The sequence below is a fragment of the Oncorhynchus clarkii genome, chromosome 23 (genome assembly GCF_045791955.1).
Source record: "Oncorhynchus clarkii lewisi isolate Uvic-CL-2024 chromosome 23, UVic_Ocla_1.0, whole genome shotgun sequence".
NCBI classification, from domain to species: domain Eukaryota; kingdom Metazoa; phylum Chordata; class Actinopteri; order Salmoniformes; family Salmonidae; genus Oncorhynchus; species Oncorhynchus clarkii.
The window spans coordinates 44,166,483-44,189,980 of NC_092169.1; the positions used below are offsets into that span (position 1 = coordinate 44,166,483).

Here is a 23,498-nt window from a genome sequence, read left to right on the forward strand (position 1 = left end):
TGACCTGGGGTGATATTTCAAGATACAGAGGATAAATTGCTGTCTCAAAATGTATTCTAAGGTCAATGTCTTAGAAAAACATTTGTGAGGCTCTCCTATCTAATAGGCATTCAGCGAACAGAATCAGGACCCATGGTTAAACATTTCTCAAGGTCCCCTCCTGGATCTGAATCAATGTAAAAAAAAATATATATTATTTGTATCAGTAGGCTTTATCTTTATCTACGTGATGGTTAAACTGGGAACTTCTGTGAAAAAGTCATATGTGCAAAAAGCTCATTTTTTCCATTCTTTAGCAGCCAAAAGCTGACTAGTTTTCACCATTTGGTTTCAATGGCTACCAGCCTTCATCAGCATGAGAGCATACAACAATTATTGTGGTGTGGGGGCAACAATTATATAGTGGTGTGGGGGCTGTGCTTTGGCAAAGTGGGTGGGGTTATATCCTTCCTGTTTGGCCCTGTCCGGGGGTGTCCTCAGATGGGGCCACAGTGTCTCCTAACCCCTCCTGTCTCAGCCTCCAGTATTTATGCTGCAGTAGTTTATGTGTCGGGGGGCTAGGGTCAGTTTGTTATATCTGGAGTACTTCTCCTGTCCTATTCGATGTCCTGTGTGAATTTAAGTGTGCGTTCTCTAATTCTCTCTTTCTCTCTCTCGGAGGACCTGAGCCCTAGGACCATGCCCCAGGACTACCTGACATGATGACTCCTTGCTGTCACCAGTCCACCTGGCCGTGCTGCTGCTCCAGTTTCTTTCAACTGTTCTGCCTTATTATTATTCGACCATGCTGGTCATTTATGAACATTTGAACATCTTGGCCATGTTCTGTTATAATCTCCACCCGGCACAGCCAGAAGAGGACTGGCCATCCCACATATGCTCTCTCTAATTCTCTCTTTCTTTCTCTCTCTCGGAGGACCTGAGCCCTAGGACCATGCCCCAGGAATACCTGACATGATGACTCCTTGCTGTCCCCAGTCCACCTGACTGTGTTGCTGCTCCAGTTTCAACTGTTCTGCCTTATTATTATTCGACCATGCTGGTCATTTATGAACATTTGAACATCTTGACCATGTTCTGTTATAATCTCCACCCGGCACAGCCAGAAGAGGACTGGCCACCCCACATAGCCTGGTTCCTCTCTAGGTTTCTTCCTAGGTTTTGGCCTTTCTAGGGAGTTTTTCCTAGCCACCGTGCTTCTACACCTGCATTGCTTGCTGTTTGGGGTTTTAGGCTGGGTTTCTGTACAGCACTTTGAGATATCAGCTGATGTACGAAGGGCTATATAAATAAATTTGATTTGATTTGATTTGAATTATGAACCTCTTCTTACCTCTACTGCAATACCTCTAAGTTAGGAACCATTATAGCCCCCTGGTATGCATACCACTGTATTTCATATCAAATAAAACATTAATTAATATGTCATGTATTGCGGATGGAACAAACTGAGTGAGATGTTTAACAGCTTCATATTGAACTATTGAATCTTCTGTCTAAGTTTCACACACTACAGAGCCGATCTTGAATAGGATTCATACAGTACCCTTGTAGCTGAAGGGAATGTTTGAAGCACATAATCCAGTGCGTTTATCACAGTCAACACACCCATATTTTTTATTTTAATTAGCTTTAAAAATTAAAGATTTTCTCTCAGCTTCATGGCAAAATGTGTAGAATAGAATAAGATTAGCTATAAAACTGCAAATGTTCCTCTTTGCCCCATGGCACAATGTGTAGAATTGCAGGAAGTTAGTTAATTTCCCCCATCATAAAGCAATATAATTTGAAGGTAACAATGCACATTATTACTGGGTCATGTTGGGCTTTGGATCTTATTGTTTATGCACCCAAGTCATCATGTAGGTCAAGTGATCATCTTATGATATTAGAGGGGTTCTGGTGTGGGATGGAGTGCTTTACTGTGGAGTGTCTGTAAGAACACTACCCTCCGAGCACACTATGTCATTTCAGCATGGATAATTGGGTAATAATATTTGGTTGTGACTTTGATTTGATTACAACCTATATTCATCCACTCAAAAAGACAGCCAAAAGTTAGTTGAATTTCCAATGTGTTATCACTATGCTTTCAATCATCTAAAAGCCCACCTGAATTCCAATGGAAAAACAAACATCTAAGTTAAAGAATAAGACTAAATAAATAAAACTTTAAATGCACTATCAATAAAGTGTTGATTTGATTTAGTCCTATTCTTTAACTTAGATTTTGGTTGAGATGGTGATGTGAATCCAACATATCAATGATTCATTTGTAGACATGCTAGAATTAAAGCCAGACTAAGTCAGTAGCACAGATGTAACTATCCAAGACATCCATACTGCTGGGTGTCAATCTGGCGTAGGATATAGGTAAGATCCCAATCAGTGATAAAGCTCTCTTTGCTCAGAAGGTTAGTGAGATGTCTTGGATTCAGGTAAGGGGACCTCTATAGCTTCTTTCAATTCGTCAGGAACAATGCCCTCTTGTTAAGTTAAGAACGCCAGCCAGTAGTCCACGCTCAATTCATTTGCAAACTCCTTTATTAGCAAACCCCGTTAAGCCTTTCAGGTTTTCACCTTCTGTAGCTTTTTGTAGACTTCCCAGGGTTGGACAGTTGGAGCAGGACATGCTGGTAAAAAGGAGGGCAGCAGTGCTGGGTTGATGGGTGGTAGGGACTGTTTTACTTTTGATAGTGTTTTGTTTATTTAATTTTCTGTACCATGCCAATCGTCTGGTCTAAGACCCTCTTTTGTGGAAGGTTTCCTCAGTTTGGGAGAGGATGGCTAAGTCTTTGATGTTCTTATGCCACTTGGCATAATGAAACAACATTCACTGTTACTTAACTACTGTATTGTTTAGTCTATGTTAGGCTTATAGAATATAATAATGCTTCTATAATTGCCTCTTTGAGTTGCACGAAATATATAGGCTGTTCTTTAAATGAGTCACATTATACAGTAACACCATGCACTTTAGAAGATCATTTCAATTGCCCTCCATTCAACAACAGGCATGATTCACCAGTTGTATTTCTTGGAATGAGAAGGCAACATGGTTTTGATGCCTCCCAGTGGAGGATTAGAGCAAACATTTGTTGCACTTCCCATCTCTCACAAGGTGAAACTGCAATGTCCACTGGCAATTATACCTCATACCCAGATATTAGACTACCAGTAAAGTGTGATGGAGGGGCTTGAAAACACACATGGCTCTTATTTATCTCCAGTGTAGAAAATGCTCATTCCCATTTTATATCCAAATTATTACAAACACCCCCTGCAAATAGAGATAAAATACAAAGCAATTATGTTAAAGGTGGGAATACTTCATATTTTGCTACAGCTTGACAATTGGCCAACTTGGCTCAGAGAAAGTATTGCATATATCCCATACGCAAACACATGTTTTTGTTTCAGATCCCTGAACAACGACGAGCCAATGCTTAGTAAGATCAGAATTACCTTCTATCTTTCAGGCTACATCAGGTGTACCAAGGAGAACCCTAAAAAATAGAACAACCAACAAATTACAGAAAATGTGTGACAGAATTAAAGCCTCTGCAGCTTTAGAAGTAGGCAGCAATAGCCACTCTTTATATTTATTATGGCAATTAAGAATACTTCAATTATGGGATATTTATAATGGAATACTGTATGTTAATTATATTTAAAATGACCTAAAACAACATATTGTGTAAAAGTGCTGAAGGCTGTGCCCAACAGAGTGATGATGATCTTGCATGGCATCAAAACATGTTCCAACATACACATACCAAGCCCACTTTTTTCCAGTACTTGATAAAGAATTTAAGTAACCACTTATGTTACAAGAATCATGTGATATAACACATGACGTGTCATTCGTCCTCATTTACAAAGTCGCAATTTTTTAACCGGGGACAGTGGCTGTCTATGTGGCAAAGACACTAGGAAACGTACAATAAATGCTTCAATATTACTACCTCCATCTTTGAAAAATCAATGTAGCAACTCAGTTTTCCCCACCCTGCAGCCTGGCCAGCGTGAGTTGACAGTGACAGCAGCACGCTTGCGCAGTATGTCCACTGGCTCGGAGTCGGTGCTGAAGTTGGGCGGATGGAAGAAAAACACCGCCGATGGAGATTATAAGGCAGGATGCATCTTTACTGTGCGATTTAACAAGCATCAACATAAAACACGTATAAATGAACCACTACAGAATACTGACAACCAGAATTAAAAGGGTAAGATTATGGATATTCTTCATTCTTCTGTTAAATGTCCCACGAGCTAGCACTAGCCATGCTAGTCTCATAGCTAGCTCTTCATAGCTCTTCTTCGCAGCACAGAAAAGGAGAGAACGGTCTAATGTTAGCTAGCTATACAGAAATTGGGGGTTATTCTTATTTTTGTTGATGCGACAATAAGGCACTATCGTAGTTTTCTATTAGTTTTGCATTATCATGCGGTGTCTTGCCAAGCAGAATCAGATTGTCTTTGCAGCTAACGTTACATGCAATGTTTTAGCTAGCTAGTTAGTGCAGAATCACAGCTGCAGATGCTTCGAATCACAGAGAACCACGCACAACACCCCAGGAGCTGCAGGCAAGGACAGCTATGATGCGAATGTTTTAGCAAATTATGGCAAGCATGTGATATGCTTTTAATGTATTTAGTTAGCTAGTTCTAAAATGTACGATTTTACCACTGCTCACTAGCTAAATATGTCATACATTCCAATTGGCAGCGAGTCAGTTTACTTGGTATGGCTGAACTAGGCTACCGCTCCAGCCTGCCGTTTTCCATATGGAATATAAGGGGAGAATCTCAATTGGTTGTGAAGAGAGGGAACTTGGAAACATTAGAAGTCATTAGAAATGACTCCTCCACTAGCACATCATCAGGCAAATTACCTTTACAGAGGTGGAATGCCAAACTACATGTGTAAAGTGGTAAAAATGAATGCGGAGGTGTGCTAGACATTTTATTCGATAAAACAAACCATAAGTAGCATATACTTTTTAAATGTGTATATGCTTTTCTCCTTAGAGGAAACAGCTGGCACTGTTTCTGCATGCTAACATTTTAGCATTTGTGGCACAAATCCAATTTAATTCATGGGACCAATATTAGCAGTTTTTTCATGTATCATGTCCAAATCACCCGAAAGTACACTACATGACCAAAAGTATGTAGAAACCTGCTCTTCGAACATCTCATTCCAAAATCATGTGCATTAATATGGAGTTGGTCCCCAAATTGCTGCTATAAAAGCTTCCACTTGTCTGGGAAGGCTTTCCACTAGATGTTGGAACATTGCGGCAGGGACTTGCTTCCATTCAGCCGCAAGAGCATTAGTGAGGTTGGGCACTGATGTTGGGCGATTAGGCCTGGCTTTCCAATTCATCCCAAATGTGTTTGATGGTCTTCCACACCGATCTCAACAAACCAATTATGTATGGACCGCACTTTGTCATGCTGAAACAGGAAAGGGCCTTCCCCAAACTTTTGTCACAATGTTGGAAGCACAGAATCGTCTAGAATGTCATTGTATGCTGTAGTGTTAAGATTTCCCTTCACTGGAACTAAGGGGCCTAGCCCGAACCATGAGAAACAGCCCCAGACCATTATTCCTCCTCCACCAAACTGTACAGTTGGCACTATGTTTTGGGTCAGGTAGTGTTCTCCAGGCATCCCCCAAACTGAGATTTGTCAAATGGACTGCCAGATGATTAAGCGTGATTCATCACTCCATAGAACACGTTTTCACTGCTCCAGAGACCAATGACAGCGAGCTTTACACCACACCAGCCGACGCTTGGCATTGTGCATGGTAATCTTAGGCTTGTGTGCGGCTGCTCAGCCATGGAAACCACACAGGCTTACAGAACGGGATGCAACCTCCCTCCGCACAAGAACTGTACTTCAGGAACTTAATGAAATGACATCGCAGCTGAGCTGTTGTTGCTCCTAGACAATTCACAATAACAGCACTTACAGTTGACCGGGGCAGCTCTAGCAGGGTAGAAATCTGACTGACTTGTTGCAAAGGTGGCATCCTATGACGGTGCATTGTTGAATTCACTGAGCTTTTCAGTAAGGCCATTCTACTGCCAAAGAGGTCCATACAGAAATGGTTTGTTGAGATCGTTTTGGTAAACCATCTAACACATTTGGGATGATATAATATGTGTATCTTACATTGATTGTGAAGCTCCCGAGTGGCACAGTGGACTAAGGAACTGCATCTCAGTGCTAGAGTAACACACCCTGCATCTCAGTGCTATAGACACCCTTGTTCGATTCCAGGCTGTATCACAACGGCCATGATTGCGATTCCCATGGGGCGGCGCACAATTGGCCCAGCGTCGTCCGGGTTTGGCCGGTGTAGGCCGTCATTGTAAATAGTAATTCGATCTTAACTGACTTGCCTAGTATAATTTAGGTGAAGTATCTCTTTAACAAATTGACAATTGAATTAGATAGAGCACTAGCCTAATCTTTGTATCGGAGCCATTATGGCGACTGTGACCGCATGGGCAGCGACATTGAGGCTACCTCCATTTTTTAAAAGTAGATTTGTGCGCTTGAAAAAAGCATAAAACTAATATTAGTGCTTTACCTCCACCTGCAGTGCTGGAAACCTGAAACAAATCTTCTGTATCAGTCATTTACTGTGGCCACTAGATGTCGGTAATATAGCTCAAAGCCATTTACTATCTAGGCAAACCAATTTAAAGAAGGCAATGCTATGATCATTGAACGATCAAACCAAACCATAAGAATTAGAGGTTGACCGATTATGATTTTTCAATGCCGATTATTGGAGGACCAAAAAAGCTGATACCAATTAATTGGAGATTTTTAAAAATATTTTTTATTTGTAATAATGACAATTACAACAATACTGAATGAACACTTATTTTAACTAAATATAATACATCAATAAAATCTATTTAGCCTCAAGTAAATAATGAAACATATTCAATTTGGTTTAAATAATGCAAAAACAAAGTGTTGGAGAAGAAAGTAAAAGTGCAATATGTGCTATGTAAGAAAGCTAACGTTTCAGTTCCTTGCTCAGAACATGAGGACATATGAAAGCTGGTGGTTCCTTTTAACATGAGTCTTCAATATTCCCAGGTAAGAAGTTTTAGGTTGTAGTTATTATAGGAATTATAGGACTATTTCCCTCTATACCATTTGTATTTCATTAACCTTTGACTATTGACTATTGTTCTTATAGGCACTTTAGTATTGCCAGTGTAACAGTATAGCTTCCGTCCCTCTCCTCGCTCCTCCCTGGGCTCGAACCAGCAACACAACGACAACAGCCACCATCGAAGCAGCGTTACCCATGCAGAGCAAGGGGAACAACTACTAGAAGGCTCAGAGCGAGTGACGTTTGAAACGCTATTAGCGCGCGCTAACTAGCTAGCCATTTCACTTCGGTTACACCAGCCTCATCTCGGGAGTTGATAGGCTGATAAACAGCGCAATGCTTGACGCACATCGAAGAGCTGCTGGCAAAACGCACGAAAGTACTGTTTGAATGAATGTTTAAGCGCCTCCGTCTGCCTACCACCGCTCAGTCAGATACTTAGATACTTGTATGCTTGTATGCTCAGTCAGATGATATGCAACGCAGGACACGCTAGATAATATCTAGTAATATCATCAACCATGTGTAGTTAACTAGTGATTATGATTAATTGTTTTTTATAAGATTAGTTTAATGCTAGCTAGCAACTTACCTTGGCTTACTGCATTCGCGTAACAGGCAGTCTCCTTGTGGAGTGCAACGAGAGAGAGAGGCATGCCGTTATTGCATTGGACTAGTTAACGGTAAGGTTGCAAGATTGGATCCCCCGAACTGACAATGTGAAAATCTGTCGTTCTGCCCCTGAACAAGGCAGTTAACCCACCGTTCCTAGGCCGTCATTGAAAATAAGAATGTGTTCTTAACTGACTTGCCTAGTTAAATAAAGGTATAAAAAAAATTGGCGCCCAAAATACTGATTTCCGATTGTTTGAAAACTTGAAATCGGCCATTCCGATTAGTCGGTCGAACTCTAATAAGAATCCCAACACAGTTAACTACTTTAAAATGATGGCAATGTCCATGCTAAAATTAATTATATCCATCTAGAGTCCTATATATATCTCAATGGTATTGACACTCCTACAATATAGCAACTCCGTTTCTGCGCCACAGAGGATAGAAGGATGGAGGAGCCAAGGAGAGGACGGACTTATGCCCAATTGAGAAAAGACCATAGGCTATCACACAAACAGCCATGATGTAAAATTGCCATGCATTCATTCCAGTCTAGCTATTTAATTGACAGGTACTGTAGTGATGATGGACTATACCGTGTCAATTTCCTGGGAAAGTCAACCTGATCATGCAAAATAAAATGTATTTAAAAAAAAATATATCTAAATTATCCTTAATGTCTAAATGTTGGAGTACAGACTTTATTTGACCAGTTAAAGTAGTAAAATTGCATGCATTATGGACATTACGAAGTAGGAGGCCAAGTCTCAAATAGGTTTTTTCAGTCAGTCATATTTCATGGCTTGCCTGAAAGGGCTCACAGAGCTTGTTTTTCCACTCACAGCTATCCACCAGTGTTTATGAAGTTGAGATGTTAATGAAGTAGAGAGCTTGTTTTTCCACTCACAGCTATCCACCAGTGTTTATGAAGTTAACATGTTAATGAAGTAGAGAGCTTGTTTTTCCACTCACAGCTATCCACCAGTGTTTATGAAGTTGACATGTTAATGAAGTAGAGAGCTTGTTTTTCCACTCACAGCTATCCACCAGTGTTTATGAAGTTAACATGTTAATGAAGTAGAGAGCTTGTTTTTCCACTCACAGCTATCCACCAGTGTTTACGAAGTTGACATGTTAATGAAGTAGGGCTGACCCCATCTAGTCGATTGTTTTAGTTGATAGGCTGTTGGTCAACACACTAAAAAATAAATAAATTACATTCATTTGTAGAGTAGACACTTTTTTTTTCATGGCACATGAGACCCCAGCCTTATTCGTGCTTGGATGGCACAGTCCATCACTCTTAAGACTGGCATCTGACAAGTAAGACAGTATTTGCCTTGGCACGCCAAGCAATTTGATAAAGTTGATCAAATAAGTGAAATTGCATTTGTTTTCAAAAAATAGCTACTGCTTTGGACATGACACCTTTTGTAAGTGTATTCCTTAGGCCTACAGTATGTGTGAAGATAATGTGTCTTTGAAATGTCAGGTCAAGTAGAAGGGGATGCACAAGTTGTGTCTAATGCGCTCTCTCCCACCAATTCAAGCGCACTAATTCAATTTCATTGTGTGAATTGTATGCTCTTTGATTGTTAGTCTATCAATTCCTCATCACCAGTAGTACATTTACTGTTAATCCCCATTTCCAATCTACAATGTTTGTTTGGTTAGGGTCATTTCTGTTAATGCATTCATTATTTTATTATGCCAGTATTTTGCGGTTCTCATTGTCGGAGTGGACATGTTTTTTTGCAGAGCTCACAACCTATGCTACACTTGTGATGAACAAGTTTTGGTTTATTTCATTCCATTTACTCATTGTCTTTTGTTTGAGGGGGTCTTGTCAGTATTGAGCAAGGACACGCACCGGATTTATGCATAGAAGTAGGCATAGGCTACCTAGACTGCGCACAAATGTATAATTGTGCCCATTTGTGGATCTACTTTTACATTTAGCAGATGCTCTTATTCAGAGCGGTCCTCTATTGGGACTGAGGAGAGTCCTGGGGATGAGTCCTCTGTTAGGACTGAGGAGAGGTCCTGGGGATGTGAGTCCTCTGTTGGGACTGAGGAGAGGTTCTGGGGATATGAGTCCTCTATTGGGACTGAGGAGAGGTCCTGGGGATATGAGTCCTCTATTGGGACTGAGGAGAGGTCCTGGGGATGTGAGTCCTCTATTGGGACTGAGGAGAGTCCTGGGGATGTGAGTCCTCTATTGGGACTGAGGAGAGGTCCTGGGGATGTGAGTCCTCTGTTAGGACTGAGGAGAGGTCCTGGGGATGTAAGTCCTCTGTTGGGACTGAGGAGAGGTCCTGGGGATGTGAGTCCTCTATTGGGACTGAGGAGAGGTCCTGGGGATGTGAGTCCTCTGTTGGGACTGAGGAGAGGTCCTGGGGATGTGAGTCCTCTGTTGGGACTGAGGAGAGGTCCTGGGGATGCAAGTCCTCTGTTGGGACTGAGGAGAGGTCCTGGGGATGTGAGTCCTCTGTTGGGACTGAGGAGAGGTCCTGGGGATGTAAGTCCTCTGTTGGGACTGAGGAGAGGTCCTGGGGATGTGAGTCCTCTGTTGGGACTGAGGAGAGGTCCTGGGGATGTGAGTCCATTGCTTTAAGACATGAAAATCTGTCAATCCGGAAAATTTCAAGTGCAGTCGCAAAAACCATCATGTGCTATGATGAAACTGGCTCTCATGAGGACTGCCACAGGAAAGGAAGACCTAGAGTTACCTCTGCTGCAGAGGATACGTTCAATAGAGTTACCAGCCTCAGAAATTGCAGCCCAAATAAATGCATTGCAGAGTTCAATTAACAGACACACCTCAACATCAACTGTTCAGAGGAGACTGCGTGAATCAGGCCTTCATGGTTGAATTGCTGCAAAGAAGCCACTACTAAAGCCACTACTAAGAAGAAGAGGCTTGCTTGGGCCAAGAAACATGAGCAATGAACATTAGACCAGTAAAAATGTGTCATTTGGTCTGAGTCTAAATTTGAGATGTTTGGTTCCAACCGCTGTGTCTTTGTGAGACGCAGAGTAGGTGAACGGAGGATCTTCGTATGTGTGGTTCCCACCATGAAGCATGAAGGAAGAGGTGTGGGGGTGCTTTGCTGTTGACACTGTCTGTGATTTACTTAGAATTCAAGGCACACTTAACTAGCATGGCTACCACAGCATCCTGCAGCGATACACCATCCCATCTGGTTTGCACTTAGTCCCACTATCATTTGTTTTTCAACTGGACAATGACCCAAAACACACCTCCAGGCTGTGTAAAGGCTATTTTACCAAGGAGAGTGATGGAGTGCTGCATCAAATGACCTAGCCTCCACAATCACCTGACCTCAACCCAATTGAGATGGTTTGGGATCAGTTGGAGTGAAGGAAAAGCAGCCAAAAAATGCTCAGCATATGTGGGCACTCCTTCAAGAATGTTGGAAAAGCATTCCAGGTGACTACCTCATGAAGCTGGTTGAGAGAATGCCAAGAGTATGCAAAGCTGTCAAGGCAAACAATGTCTACTGTGAAGAATCTCAAATATAAAATATATTTAGATTTGTTTAACAATTTTTGGGTAACTGTTATTTAATAGTTTTGATGTCTTCATTATTATTCTACAATGTAGAAAATAGTAAAAAATAAAGAACAACCCTTGAATGAGTAGGTGTGTCCAAACTTTTGACTGGTACTGTATGTCTATTTTTTGTTTATTGGATAGGACCTGAAGTATAGAGGAGAGGGTGCTGAAATAGCAGTGTGACAGATTGGAGGAGAGGGTAGTGAAATAGCAGTAGGCCAGATTGGAGGAGAGGGTAGTGAAATAGCAGTAGGCCAGATTGGAGGAGAGGGTGCTGAAATAGCAGTGGGCCAGATTGGAGGGTACTATACAGAGGATCAGAAATAGCAGTGGGACAGATTGGAGGAGAGGGTTCTGAAATAGCAGTGGGCCAGATTGGAGGAGAGGGTGCTGAAATAGCAGTGGGCCAGATTGGAGGGTACTATACAGAGGATCAGAAATAGCAGTGGGACAGATTGGAGGAGAGGGTGCTGAAATAGCAGTGGGACAGATTGGAAGGTACTATACAGAGGATCAGAAATAGCAGTGGGACAGATTGAAATTCCTAGGCCAGTAGACACTTTTTCCTGACAGAGTTAACTTTGACTTGTAAGTATATGGAATAAAGTGTTTATTGTGAACCTCCTGATCCTCTGTATAGTACCCTGCCTTGCTGAGGTCTGTCAGTGGCTCTCCCCAGGCCATGTTAGGAACCAGATGAGAAAGGATCTCTGTAGTTGTCATGGATATGACCATCTAGACCTCTGCAGTCATGTGTTTGCAGTAGTTCTGCAGTATAGGCCCAGGCTATAGCTAGCCTAAAACTGTGAAACACAACTCACATGTGAGAACAGTCACTTTTGAAAACTGTTAGACTATTGCCTCCATTATGCACAGTTTCATTTTTGGAGGTGTCGAATAAGAGACCGACCAGGATTTGTGGTGGAGTTCATCAACACAGAGTGAAAAGTAGGCCTAATGCAGGGGTGGCAAACTCAAATCCTGGAGGGCCATGTTTCCACTTATTTTATTTTTAACCAATTAAGACCTAGACTACTAGATGAAGGGAGTTCCTAACTAATCAATTACCTTGACACGTGGTCCTCCAGGAATTGAGTTTGACACTCCTGGCCTAATGGTCAAAGGTTAATATAAACCTACTCTCTGTCTGTACTATATTACTATGCACTGTATTTCTGTTATTTTTCTCAGATGGTATATTTTTGCTCCCCTTGCACGCAACACTGCAAATGGTCCACCCACTGAGTCCCTGAGACCCAGGGCGGAGACTGCTGTCCTCCTTCTCCCTCCTCACCACCTGGCCCTCCATCAGTGATGGTGAGAACAACGATACTACTCTGTAGACACACCCTAGTGCTTTACTTCTGAACCCACCAAGTTCAACCAACCACTTACCTCAGCGCCATGACTCTCCTGCCGTGTCTGTCTGTGGAAACAACTGACTAATTATCATGGTAGGTTACTTAGGGCAGAGTTCCATGACCTTATAGTAGTGAATGTGAATGCTAAGTTTCATCCTACATATATCTGTCCACCATTTAAGGAAATTCAGTATGCTCCTATTTGAATTCTCAAAATTCTATTCAGCTGTATGCATCTGACAGACTCCTATAAATTGCTCTGGAATAATGTTTGCAGTATGGGTAGAGACTGGAGAGTGGCAGGAGGGCCGGGACCCTTGGAGGCTGCTTTAGATCGGCCCTATTAATTAAGCCTACTAACCCTGCTAAGCCTATTAACCATATTAAGCCTACATTACCCTGCTAAGCCTATTAACCCTATTAAACCTACATTACCTTGCTAAGCCTATTGAGTCTACATTACCCTACTAAGCCTATTGAGGCTACATTACCCTACTAAGCCTATTGAGTCTTCATTACCCTGCAAGCCTATTAACCCTATTAAGCCTACATTACCCTGCTAAGCCTATTGAGGCTACATTACCCTACTAAGCCTATTGGGTCTACATTACCCTACTAAGCCTATTGGGTCTACATTACCCTGCTAGCCCAATTACGCCTATAGTGCCCTACTAACCATATTAAGCCAACATTATCCTACTAGCCCCATTTTTAAGCCTTCACCTCAAATGTAAGATGCAGGCCTGGCTAGGATCACCAGCTGTTAATAATTTGTAAATTAGCTTTAGATTTAAAAAGATAATCATATTTGCCATTGAACAAAATCATTTGTGCTGCTATGAGTGACCAGTACTGAGAGCACACTATTAAGGAATGTCAACCACAAAATGCTTTCTGGATCTTCCCACTGAAACAACCAACCAAGGCCCATTGAGGAAAGTAAGTCCAATATCCCTCCTCTGCTGTATTTTGTACTTAGAGCTGGGCGATATGGACAACAAATGTACCCTTTTTTTTTGCGATAACTATAATTCAGCAATAATTTACAATACTATTTTTTTTTGGGGGGGGGGGTGCTTAAGCTGGGCAATATGGACAAAAAATGATATTGTGATAAAGGTTACTATTTGGCTCGATAACAATGCAACGATAAAACAATCAGTATTTTAATGGGCCGTTACCTTACATTAGCGGCAGGGCTCAAGACAAAAGTTTTCAGTGCCAAGTAAGATAACAGATGGTAGCCTCAAAGTTAGCTATTTCATGTAACATATCCAGGGAAATCAGGATGTATGTTTCGATTTGCAACCTGTCAAAAATAGGATCCAGAATTAGAATATTTCATTTCTGGTTCTATAGAGAATTTGCCAACCTCTTTGTCGTTATTGGCCTAAAGGCTGTTTTATTCACCACCTGAAGAAGGGGGAACTCAACACTTCTCTAGACTGTTAACTCTGAATATGATATTGTTGCTGTATAGACATGTAGGCTAATTGATTAATCAATCAGTAAATGTAGGCTAATGTCCTACAAAAACGTTGTAGGACTGCATCTCTCCCTCCACTGTGTGCACAAGGGGAGGGGGAGTGAGAGTAGCTCTCACACAGCAGCCAACAGCGAAACAGGCACAGGCATATACTCTCATAGCAGGAATCAACATAATGCATAAGTTATTACTTTTAACCAAATAATGGTTTTCAAAAAATCTATAAGAATGTTGTGTACGAAAATCACTCAAACTTTTGCGACGTACGCAAAACGAGGAAGGCAATGTTAGTGTTGGTAATTTTCTCTTTATCGTCCTATAGCAAGATCAAAGACAGTACATTTCCCAAATGGCTAATGAAATATAAATTCTCCTCACTGTAGTTTGACAGTAGAAATACAGTAAAAAAATCATCCTGGCCAAAACGTGATGGAGTTGCAGAATGAAAAGGAGGTTCTTAGGCTAAGCATATATTTGTGTTTCCACATGGAGAGTTTATTTGCATTTCTTTTCAGTGGCGTGGACGTGTCCCCAGCTAGAACAAAGGTGTTTGTCACTGTATTTTGCATCAATGTGCATGTTTTCCACCGGTGGAAGGTGAATAACCGATGGCTGCTCAAGTGGTCAACTCAGGATTTGCATATTTGGCCTATTGGTCCATGTATCATCATGGATGTTAAAGTTTAGGCTACTCAGAGAGACAGGAAACCTCCTCACTGATCATTGATAGTGTCCATAAATAAGGGGCAAAAGTTGAATGATGACTTTGCAGGTAAGATGATCCTTTATTTAATAGTTTTTGGATTCAAATGAAAAGTTTAAAAGTAGTGAAGTAGAATCACAGGAGAGATTAAATGAGGGCAGAGAGGAAATGTATTTTTAAAGGTTAGCCTAAATATATCATCTCTATTACTACTTGGGGCTCGTGCTCCACACCCAGATTATGATTATTATAATTATAATCTGTTCTTTGGGATTGATTTGAAACAAGCATTATTGTACCATTCAGCACCAGGATGTTAATAATTGTGGTGATTGTACCAGAATGTTTTCACGTTTGCTCGTCTTATTTACTAGGGATGTTCCCAATAGGCTCCTAATTTTTTGGGTTGATTGACCGAATGTGCTTGATAGGAAGTAAAACATTTGACTTTGTATCCTACTTTTGTTGGCTCTCACAATGGAGATATTCAAATCAAATTGTATTTGTCACATGCGCCGAATACAACAGGTGTAGGTAGACCTTATCGTGAAATGCTTACTTAAAATCCCTTAACCAACAATGCATTTCAAGAAATAGAGTATAAAAAAATATTTACTAGATAAACTAATGTAAAATTTTAAAAATAAAAAATCAATCAAGAAGTAACACAATCAATGTACATAACAATTACAAGGCTATATACAGGGGGTACCGGTACCAAGTCAATGTGCGGGGGTACAGGTTAGTGGAGGTAATTTGTAAAGTGACTATGCATAGATGATAAACAGCGAGTCGCAGCAATGTAAAAACAAATGGGGGGGGTCAGTCAATGTAAATTAGTCTGGGTGGATTCATATTTCAGCAGTCTTATGGCTTGGGGGTAGAAGCTGTTAAGAAGCCTTTTGATTCTAGACTTAGTGCTCCGGTACCACTTGCCATGAGGTAGCCCATAGAACAGTCTATGACTTTGGGGACTGGAGTTGTTAACTTTTTGGGCTTCCTCTGACACCGCCTAGTATATATGTCCTGGATGTCAGGAAGCTTGCCCCCAGTGATGTACAGGGCCATACGCACTACCCTCTGTAGTGCCTTAGTCAGATGCCGAGCAGTTGCAATACTAGGCGGTGATGCAACCAGTCAGGATGCTCTCGATGGGTGCAGCTGTAGACCTTTGGGACTCATGCCAAGTCTTTTTAGTCTCCTGAGGGGGAATAGGTTTTGTTGTGCCCTCTTCACAGCTGTCTTGGTTTGTTGGTGATGTGGACACCAAGGAACTTGAAACTCTTGACCTGCTCCACTACAACCCCGACAATGTTAATGTTTGGCCCTCCTTTTCCTATAGTCCATGATCAGCTCCTTCGTCTTGCTCACATTGAGAGCGAGGTTGTTGTCCTGGCACCACACTGCCAGGTCTCATCGTTGTCGGTGATCAGGCCTACCACTGTTGTGTCGTCAGAAAATTGAATGATGGTGTTGGAGTCGTGCTTGGCCATGCAGTCGTGGGTGAACAGGGAGTACAGGAGGGGACTAAGCCCAAGTGTTAAGGACCAGCGTGGCAGATGTGTTGTTACCTACCCTTACCACCTGGGGGTGGCCCGTCAGGAAGTCCAGGATCAAGTTGCAGATGGAGGTGTTTAGTCCCAGGGTCCTTAGCTTAGTGATGAGCTTTGTGGGCACTGTGGTGTTGAACGCTGAGCTGTAGTCAATTTCACACAGCTATTGCGCTGCAACCTTTTAGGCAAGCTTGTTTTCTTCCCCATTACTCACATATAGGCCTAGTAGGCTATAGAGCCCTCAAACTACACCTTGGAATTCGAAGCCAGTTCCACTGCATTTTTTTCAGTGTTCCCCTCTAATCAGGGTCTGATTTAGACCTGGGACACCAGGTGGGTGCAATTCATTATCAGGTTGGCTCCGGACTTCGTAGGGTAAGTATTGAAAACCCTTTATCCACATACAGGCCTTGTAAGCTATATAACCTTTACTCACATATAGGCCTAGTGAGCTATACACCCTTTACTCACATATAGACCTAGTAGGCTATACACCCTTTACTCACATATAGACCTAGTAGGCTATATAACCTTTACTCACACATAGACCTAGTAGGCTATATAACCTTTACTCACATATAGACCTAGTAGGCTATATAACCTTTACTCACATATAGACCTAGTAGGCTATATAACCTTTACTCACATACAGGCTTAGTAAACTCTAGACAGTACCTCCTTGTCATTGTGGAAGTACAGAACATTATTCTTTGCTCATGGTCACGCCTTTGCATGTGGAGGTAGTGACAATGATATACTTACATTCTTATACTTACTTGCCTAGTGTAATTTAGGTGAACAGCCTGGAAAGCCTGGATTTGAACCAGGGACTGTAGTGATGCCTCTTGCACTGAGATGCAGTGCCTTAGACCGTTGTGTGTGTGTCTATTTAACTGTACTGGAATGCTTAAAAGGCCGCTAAAATGTTCAACATCGGTTATCGGTATCGGGTTTTTTTGGGGGGCAAGGAAAATATCGGATATCGGTATCGGGCAAAAATGTGATATCAGTGCATCACTATCCCTAACCAATGTTGTGATATTCATCCATCTATGAGGAAGATAGGATTGTCCCTAACCAACTTGTTTGGGTTTCCACAGCCCCGAAGTTTAAGCGGAGTTGACATGAGAAAACGGCAGCAGCCACACATTGAAGGACGTCCCCAGGCGCCTGGCCACCCACGACCCAACAACTGCTGCATGTGCTGGTGTGGTTGTTGTAAATGCCTCTGGTACGTCAAACCTCCCTTTCTGGTTTCTGTCCCCATGTCTCCTCCATTTTCAATAGGTCATTCTCCAAATAACCTGAAGTCCCTGCTATAGACTGAATGAGAATCATTACTTTCATGACCACATCCCTTTCAACCTCACTACTCTACCCCTGCTTATATCAAAAATGTTTTGATATAAGTGGGGGAAGAGTAGTGTAAACTAGAGGGAGTTGTCCCCCCTTTAAGTCAAAATGACCCATATTCATACATTATTGCCTTTATCCACCCAGTATTTAGGCCAATCACATTGTGTAGAGATCAAGGTAATGAATGCTGAAATACTGTAGGTATTTTTCCCATTATTGTATTCATAAGCCGTCCTTTTCATTTACATAAAGTGGGTGAAGTTTACGATGACAAAATCAGCAAACAGTAATTTAATATACTTACAAACTGATCAAAGGTTATAAACAAAGCTCTAAGACTACAAATGATATAATATTTGATATCATATTTTAGGGCTTAGAATAAGTCTGTTCTCATATTAGCCTGGAGTAATACATCCATCAACATCCATGATCTATTGTGAAGACTGGGGTTTTGAGAAACTCTTTAATGTCCTGGATGTAGAGGGAACATGTCATGTGTTTGGAGGCAACTGATGTTTGGAACACAACTTCTGAGAGTTCTGCCAGTCAGTTGCATTGCACATTGTCCCTAGTGTGCATTACTGACCTGAGAAAGGCAAAGGCAGAACGACTTGAGAAACACTATCGTTTTGAAACTGTCATTCTACACATCAGGACAAGTTCCTCCTGTCCATATAATTATGATCCAAAAGGATCCTAGGTTTGCACACCTGCACTGAGACGCTTCAATGGGAAGCGGTACTCAATGCGGAGATGGGCTACAATGAGGATGTGTTATGCTATAAGGATGTGTTATGCTATAAGGATGTGTTATGCTATAAGGCTACCATAAGGATATGTTATGCTATAAGGCTACTATAAGGATGTGTTATGCTATAAGGATGTATTATGCTATAAGGCTACCATAAGGATGTGTTATGCTATAAGGCTACTATATGGATGTGTTATGCTATAAGGATGTGTTATGCTATAAGGATGTGTTATGCTATAAGGCTACCATAAGGATATGTTATGCTATAAGGATGTGTTATCCTGTAAAAACAGTAATTCTATTGGGTAATAATGTTATTCTAAATTCTATATTCTAAAACTACCATGATGTAAGTAAATGATTTTAGCAGCACGTAATATCACGTAGGGCTGGCCGGTATACCGTATTTTACGATATACCAGTATTAATGCATGGACCAGTTTGGGTTTTTACTTTACCTTCTACAGAGGTATTTGAATGTTTGGTTTGTAAAATGTGATACGCTGTGTGTAACGTCCATTTTTATAGTTCTCTACTTTAGTCATCTCTCTCCGCTCTCTCTGTCTCCATGATGCTTTACACACAGACCGAGCCTGGCCCCCTGTCACTCAAGGAGTGCATTTGTTGTTCCTCGACACACTTGCATTCAGTCTGCATTAGAGGTCGACCGATTAATCGGAATGGCCGATTAATTACGTTTTCAAGTTTTCATAACAATCGGAAATCGGTATTTTTGGGGGCCGATTTCTGATTTTAAAATATATATATATTTTTTAAATAGCTTTTTATTTAACTAGGTAAGTCAGTTAAGAACACGTTCTTATTTTCAATGACGGCCTAGGAACGGTGGGTTAACTGCCTTGTTCAGGGGCAGAACAACAGATTTTCACCTTGTCAGCTCAGGGGATCTAATCTTGCAACCATACAGTTAACTAGTCCAATGCTCTAACCATTGCACTCCACGAGGAGCCTGCCTGTTGCGCGAATGCAGTAGAAGCCAAGGTAAATTGCTAGCTAGCATTAAACTTATCTTATAAAAACAATCAATCATAATCATTAGTCATAACTACTAATCCAGTTTAGCAGGCAATATTAACCAGGTGAAATTGTGTCATTTCTCTTGCGTTCATTGCACGCAGAGTCGGGGTATATGCAACAGGTTGGGCTGCCTGGCTCATTTTTGAACTAATTTACCAGAATTTTACGTAATTATGACATAATATTGAAGGTTGTGCAATGTAATAAGAATATTTAGACCTAGGGATGCCACCCGTTAGATAAAATACCGAACGGTTCCGTATTTCACTGAAATAATAAACGTTTTGGTTTCGAAATGATAGTTTCCAGATTCTACCATATTAATGACCAAAGGCTCGTATTTCTGTGTGTTATTATGTTATAATTAAATCTGATTTGATAGAGCAGTCTGACTGAGCAGCAGCAGGCCGTAATCATTCAATCACAGAACTTTTGTGCGTTTTGCCAGCAGCTCTTCGCAAGCACAGCGCTGTTTATGACTTCAAGCCTATCAGCCTAATGGCTGGTGTAACCAATGTGAAATGGCTAGCTAGTTAGCTGGGTGTGCGCTAATACCGTTTCAAACGTCACTCGCTTTTAGATTTGGAGTAGTTATTCCCCTTGCGCTGCAAGGGCCGCGGCTTTTGTGGAGCACGATGCTTCGAGTGTGGCTGTTGTTGATGTGTTCCTGGTTCGAGCCCAGGTAGGGGCGAGGAGAGGGACAGAAGCTATACTGTTACACTGGCAATACTATAGTGCCTATCAGAACATCCAATAGTCAAAGGTATATGAAATACAAATGGTATAGAGAGAAATAGTCCTATAAATACTATATTAACTACAACCTAAAACCTCTTACCTTGGAATATTGAAGTCTCATGTTAAAAGGAACCACCAACTTTCATATGTTCTCATGTTCTGAGCAAGGAACTTAAACGTTATCTTTTTTGCATGGCACATATTTTACATGGCACATATTTTTTACATGGCACATATTGCATATTGGCAAATATTACTTTCTTCTCAAACACTTTGTTTTTGCTTTATTTAAACCAAATTGAACCTGTTTCATTATTTATTTGAGGCAAAATGGTTTTTATTGATGTATTATATTAAGTAAAAAAAAAGTGTTCATTCAGTATTGTTGTAATTGTTATTATTACAAATAAATAAAATTGGCCGATTTAATCGGTATCGGCTTTTTTGGTCCTCCAATAATCGGTACCGACGTTGAAAAATCATAATCGATCGACCTCTAGTCTGCATGGTCAGTGCAGCACATGCAACAATGTTCATGACAACGATGCTGTTTTCACTTCGCTTCTTAATTAATGAATTACACTATTAGTCTTTTTCTTACATCTGCAAACAGCTAGTTTGTCTTTTCTTAGCAAGTTGGGCCAAAATTGTGTTAGCCGCTAATGTACTGAGTCAGAGCAAACGTAATTCGCTAAACAGCCTGATTATACCAGTGATGGTATAGACCTAAATCAGCATTTCTGTGCAACAGTATCTTCGATATCATATAGGAATACAAAAAGCATGAATATGTTAATTACATGAAGTAGCATGAGAAAACATTACATTTAGCCAAAGATTATAGGGTCACCAAGGAAACACTTATGAACACTTTGGTTCCTACCATGTCACAGTAACTCCTCCCTGGCATTTTCATTCATTGTCATGTCAAACAACACTATTCAAAGTGCCCACTATTATATTCTAACTATAGAATTATTCCAACAGTTCACCCAAGTATTTTGATCTAAATCGCAAGTGGTTAAAAACAAGGCCTAGATTGTTTGCCCATATCGTGCCACCTCCAGATTATCTGAAATTAGTGCTGGAAATAAAGAAATTTATGAAAATGCAGAAAATTATTTTTGGTTGAAAATCACTCACTACTCATAAAGCAAGTTTACAACTTATTATTCAAAAGCATAAAATACCATCATGCTGTCCAATTTTGTTTTTAATACCTTGATATTATATTTTGGCCATATCGCCCAGCCCTAATATGAAGTCGGCCCAATTTATGAAGTAAACTTGTAGTGACTAGTTTGAATCTTTTGAACTTACTGTAAGCGGAAGATGGGGGCTGAACAAAGCAAGCTTGAGGACTCCACCGCAGCCAAGTCAGTCTTAGACAGTGAACCCACAATATAGGCCTACAGAACTATGGCCCTGTTTCTAACATGCAGCCCCCACAAATCTCCCCAATAATATGGAGGCAGGCCTCATCTAGTCTAGGAACAGCCAGCCTATCTTCACATCACATGCAAAACAGCTGTGACGAACATGTATATTTAGAGTCAGCTCAGCATGTGTAAGAGCCTGTGGCTGGTGAGCTCAATTATATCAGCACAAAGGATACTTTGATGAAGATGCTAATATTGACCACTGTGCGACTTGCAGTTAAATGGGAGATAACAAATGTAGGAAGAGACATGCCATATATGGGTACAGATGAAGATTAAGAGGGGTTTTCTGAATGCTTAGTGCTCAACCTGGAACCTAGCTGCATGAAGGGCTCAATTCAATTGATTGGTGGGGGGGGTTCCTGTGGTAATTTCCTGTCACTGGTAGATGCTTTCAGAATAACATACACTACCGTTCAAAAGTTTTGGGTCACTTAGAAATGTCCTTGGCAGCTTCATTAAATAGTTACCCGCAAAACACCAGTCTCAATGTCAACAGTGAAGAGGCGACTCCGGGATGCTGGTCTTCTAAGACAGAGTTCCTTGGTCCATGGCTGTGCTCTTTTGCCCATCTTAATCTTTTCTTTTTATTGGGCAATCTGAGATATGGGATTTGGTCCAAACTCATAAAAGACACCCTTTCCCCTCAGCCCTCAAATGAAGTGGACACTTCTGATGACGTATCATGACGTCTGACGAGTATACACTTGCAGGGCAAGGGGTGAGGGAGGAATGAATGATTTTTAAATGGACCACCATTGGCCGGAAATTCGTCACTCGTTCATCCCGTGATGATTGTGTTTTCAGCCACCTGTAGCTTGTGGTTGCTTTAGATGCGCTACAGTCAATTGAGTGCATGTCTACTTATATTAAATATATAATTATTAATATACGTCTACTGTATGATAGCTAGCAAATTAATTGGCTAAAGTTAGCCTGCCTAGCTGGAACTTGACTTCTTACGAGATGTGTTTGTGCCGTCATGTGCATTAATAGCACAATTTCTAACTTACTTTTTACTTACACTTGTAGGTTGACTTCTACATTAATTTTGTTTTAAGTTTTCGTGGACTTTTCTTAGCGGATGTACATTCTTCGCAAATTGAATTATGGGGAGTTTCAGGTCCCGGCGTGAACATAATTGTACACTCGCAAGCCGACTAAAAACGAGTGCTGAGGGGCTTACGTTGCAAACGTCCCTTGTTTGACTAATAATTTGGACCACCCTCCAAGATGGAGACGGGGATTCCCCCAAGGGACGAGGGTGTGTCTTTTTAAGTGTTTGGAACGCATCCATAGCTTTTTCTTTGCAACTCTGCCTAGAAGGACCAGCATCCCGGAGTTGCCTCTTCACTGTTGACGTTGAGACTGGTGTTTTGTGGGTAGTATTTAATGAAGCTGCCAGTTGAGTACTTGTGAGGTGTCTGTTTCTCAAACTAGACACTAATGTACTTATCTCTATTATATTCTGGTTAGAGCCAGTTTGCAGTGTTCTGTGAAGGGAGTCGTACACAGCGTTGTACGAGATTTTCAGTTTCTTGGCAATGTCTCGAATGGAATATCCTTCATTTCTCAGAATAAGAATAGATTGACGAGTTTCAAAATAAAGTTTTTTTTTTCTGGCCATTTGGAGTCTTTACTCTAACCCACAAATAGTTTTATAATGATAAATTAGCCTTTTTTTAAATGATAAACTTGGATTAGCTAACACAATGTGCCATTGGAACACTGGAG

At 41.0% G+C, this 23,498-nt stretch overlaps 1 protein-coding gene across 4 annotated transcripts in view; it reads left to right on the plus strand.

Annotated features, from left to right (window-relative positions):
• The first annotated feature begins 4,066 nt into the window (after positions 1 to 4,066).
• The window catches only part of LOC139381898 (regulator of G-protein signaling 17-like), a 29,452-nt gene continuing 10,020 nt past the window's right edge, over positions 4,067 to 23,498 (plus strand). For 2 of the 4 annotated variants that reach the window (XM_071125753.1, XM_071125752.1), the window contains exons 1-2: positions 4,112 to 4,226; positions 17,540 to 17,670. In XM_071125753.1, coding sequence (XP_070981854.1) covers positions 4,188 to 4,226; positions 17,540 to 17,670 — 170 coding nt within the window. In that variant the 5' untranslated portion in view covers positions 4,112 to 4,187. Of the gene's footprint in view, positions 4,227 to 7,066; positions 7,126 to 12,527; positions 12,654 to 17,539; positions 17,671 to 23,498 lie in introns of all 4 variants that reach the window. The other 2 variants (XM_071125755.1, XM_071125754.1) reach the window with 2 other exon arrangements.